The 3,838-nt window shown below is 52.0% G+C and overlaps 1 protein-coding gene across 1 annotated transcript; it reads left to right on the forward strand.

Annotated features, from left to right (window-relative positions):
- Positions 1–1,042: 1,042 nt before the first annotated feature.
- VOLCADRAFT_90411 (uncharacterized protein) lies at positions 1,043–2,887 on the forward strand (the record flags this gene model as incomplete). Its single annotated transcript, XM_002949856.1, has 4 exons — positions 1,043–1,151; positions 1,940–1,950; positions 2,380–2,670; positions 2,855–2,887. 4 exons carry the CDS (start codon positions 1,043–1,045, stop codon positions 2,885–2,887), a joined length of 444 nt encoding a protein of 147 aa, XP_002949902.1.
- Positions 2,888–3,838: the final 951 nt, after the last annotated feature.

A 3,838-nucleotide genomic window follows, 5' to 3' on the forward strand; every position in this document is an offset into this window, starting at 1 on the left:
AACAGTAGTGTCAACCAGACCAGAGGAATGAACTTGTACGGCCGGACGCGAATCCATTCCTTTTCCACAACGGGGTCGAAAACCCACCACCGTCGATTTCATTCCTTTTTCAAGGAATCTAAATAAATTCTTTTAGGAAAGATACTGTTAGCCATTCTTCCTTACACCTCAACACCAACACCCCTCGTTTTTGTCAACCAAAAATCCCCCTCAGAGGTCGTGCTCGTCCCGTTGCTGGACGCGGTGTCGTACTTGCACGACAACGGCTATTGTCATCGCGACATAAAGGTATGGCGATGTTGCAGTGCTACATCGAAGTAGCGATGATCCCTATGGTGGTCTTCGAAGGGTTTGTTTCCTGATGCGGGCCGATCCGCTTGCGGGTTTCAGTGGATGCACGTGTTCCTGAGTTCCCCATAAACCATTGTTTTTTGTGTGTATGTGTATGTATGCGTATGTATGTGTATGTATGTGTGTGTATGTATGTGTATGTGTGCGTATGTTTGTGTATGTGTGTGTGCATGTGCGTGTGGAGGGGGGAAATGCGGTCCACCGGGGTCGGGGTTCCCAGTTTCAGGAGGGTGATTCTCCGTGGGGCAGTACTCTGTGAAATTGAAGGGTGCCTCTAGATCATTTATTTTCAGGCCTATCTATTATACCATGGCACGAACTTATAGTAGACCATTCTATGCCACCATGAATCTATACATGCGATTTATTTCTCAGTCCTATATCTGTTTTACATTCCACTCGCCCTCATGCCGTGAAAGTTGCCTTCTGTGCCTTCTGCTGCTGCTGCTGCTGCTGCTGCTGCTGCTGTTTGCTGTCGTCCTGTGCTGCCACCAACAACGAGGCAACAAACGCACTCCTCTTTTTGCGCTGACGGAGACTGTATGTTCGAAACTGATCTAATGGATTCCCTCTCTGAATCCCCTGACCTCCTCTTACAGTCTCGTTTTTTTTATTTTTTTCATGTATAGCTTAATGAGCATATATGCATTTTTTTCCTAATCCATTGTTATATTTATATATTCATGGATGAATGCAGCCGGAAAACGTGTTGTTCACTTCCGACTGGAAGCTCAAGCTGGCGGACTTTGGCGTCTCCATCGACCTCTCCAAGGAGCGAGCGGTCACACGCACCGGCACTGGTGGGGCCGGGGGCGCTTGGGCTTGGCCGTTATGTTCAGTTTGATCGGGATGCGGTTGTGTGTGTACGTGTGAAAAATTGACTGAAGATTGATTGTAAAATCATAGTTTGTTATCACAGTGGTTCAGGTGCCCGCTGTAAGAGGGATCAGCCTGGCATTTCCCTGAGTACTTTTTGCCTGGTGTTACATTGGTGCGAATTGCTAGGAGGTGGGAACTCCCCGGATCGAATCCGGTTGCGAACAGATCGCACACCAGGCACGATGCAGCATACTCTTACCCCAAGGTGGATGCCCGGGTGGGCGAGAAGTCTACCAGCTGAGAAAACCAAAGGCCGCCTTCTCGGACGGAGACTGACGAAATGTCACAATACCAACAAAACTCACAATCCTACGGGATCTCAAACAACCTAAATCCTACGGGATATGCCCGGGGGCGCCCGAGGACGTTCGCTCGCCGGGGGGGAGGAATGTAAGAGGGATCAGCTCCCCTGGCATCTCCCAACTGAGTACTCTTTGCCTGCCTGTGTTACACCCGCAATACAGTAGTCTGTCCTCCAGATACGATATTGCGAACTCAATCTGACGAGCTGCAAGTGGGATTTCATTTTGGTCTATGATGAGAGCTTCCTCCTTCCCTGTGTTTCCCATTATTCCCCTCGTATTGCTCGGCTGCTACTGCTATTGCTGCTACTGCTAATGTACGGCGTACATTGCACGCTGGGTGTTCGTCGCTCTTCCTTCCCGTCCTCCCCCGGCTGGATGGACATACGACCACCATGCATCCCCAGTGACCTATATGGTGAGTACATATGTCGTACGTATGTTGTACTGCTAAGGGAAGCGCGTGCGCGTGCTCGCTCAGGCTAGGTTGTAGTTGTCGTATATATGCTTGTAAGATACACACGCATGATTTTCGGTTGTTGATGTTTCGAATTGCTGTTGCTGCTGCGGCGGCTACTGCTGCCGCTGCTAGCGTTATTGCTACTATTACAGCTAACTACTATTACTGCTACTGCTACTACTTCTGTTACTGCTACTGCTACTGCGGCACTGCTTGCCGCTCCCTGTTCCCTATTTCAAGGATATTGCCCTCCTTCATTGCCATCCACAGCGGCAATACGATAGGACAGCTTGACTTCATGCATTCATGCATTCTCCGTCCATATTAAACATATTCCCGTCCTTGGCCTTTCCCGCCTACACATTCGCCTTTCCCCCTGCACATAAGGCCCCGGAAGTCGCCCGCTGTCCCCTCAAGATCCATCCGGAGGACAACAAGCTTGATGAACACCTCGCGTACGGCACCGCGTGCGACATCTGGGGCTTGGGAGTGCTGACGTACGAGCTTCTTGTTGGGTTCACACCCCTGAATGCGCCGGCGCTACCACCGCCACCGTACGACGGCGGCAGCAGCTGCAGCGGCGGCGGCGAAACGGCGGCGATGCAGACTCAGCCAGCGCTCATCTTTCCAAGTTGCATGTCACGGGCGTCCCGAGATTTCGTCGCGCGGGCTCTTGCCGTACGACCCGAGGATCGCCCGTCCGCGCATTGGTTTCGGCGCCATCCCTGGCTGACGCCGATGGGTCGGTAAGGGCCGGCATCGGCGGTGACGGTGACGGTGGCGGTGGCGGGTTGGCCGCAGGTACTTAGGGTTTCGGAGCTCCGGAAGGCCCTTCACGGCGGATGGCCACCTGACCTAGTAGGTGGGGGCTCTCTTTGATGAGGGAGTACGATAAATAGATGGAGGGAGACCAAGGGGTTTGGTAGCTGGTCCGGAGCTGGTCGGGCTGCAGGATCAGAGAGATTTTGGCCAACAGGTAACAGGACCTACTCGGTGGCAATAAAGAGGAGGACGGATTCGCTGTCCCCCTCCCTTGGAAGGTCTCGGACTATTATCCTTTTTACCGTCGTACAGCACGTGGCATCAAGGTACGGCAGGCAGCGGACAGCTTGAATGGGGTCAGTGTGTGGGAGAGCAAGATGTACGGTATCGGGTGGTACGACCGGACCCGAACTGTAGATGTAGATGTCCGTGTTGCATTTCCTGCTCCCTGCGCGTCTTATATGTTTGCGTCTTTGTGCTGCTTGTGTATGTGTACGTGTATGAATATGTGTGTGTTATGAAAATCAAGGCCATTGCCTGGGTTAACGGGCGGGGGTTGGGGGGGGGTGAAGAGACATTCACATTTCCTGTTCGTACAGCTTTACGGAGCAGCAGGTAATGAAGAATTGTGGCCGTGAAGAAAAGCGGGGCTGATTGCCGAAGATGGCCTTGTCTGTCTGTCTGTCTGTCTGTCTGTCTGTCTGTCTGTCTGTCTGATGGCCGAAGAAGAGAGCTAGAGCACAGAACTCCGATGGTGAGCGAATTGCTCGTTCAGCGCAGGGACGAATGGCGGCGGCGGCTCAACAGGCTGCACGACATGCAGTGCATAGCGATGCTACGTATTATATCATATAAACATATATAATGTGTTGAGCTTTATATATAGGCTCGCTGGCTGCTTGGCTGCTGGCTGCTATACATCTTATTCTGGCAGCATTCAGGTTGCCCTAATTTTTCGTGTCAACAACGGAATAACAGATCTTCTCCTAGAGGTCGGTCCCTCCCGCCAGCTACTACTTCGGATGGCGCAATATAAGATGCTTCCCGGAGGAAAGCGTGGGAATTATGTTTCATTCTCCTTGTG

This window comes from Volvox carteri, assembly GCF_000143455.1.
Source record: "Volvox carteri f. nagariensis unplaced genomic scaffold VOLCAscaffold_16, whole genome shotgun sequence".
NCBI classification, from domain to species: domain Eukaryota; kingdom Viridiplantae; phylum Chlorophyta; class Chlorophyceae; order Chlamydomonadales; family Volvocaceae; genus Volvox; species Volvox carteri.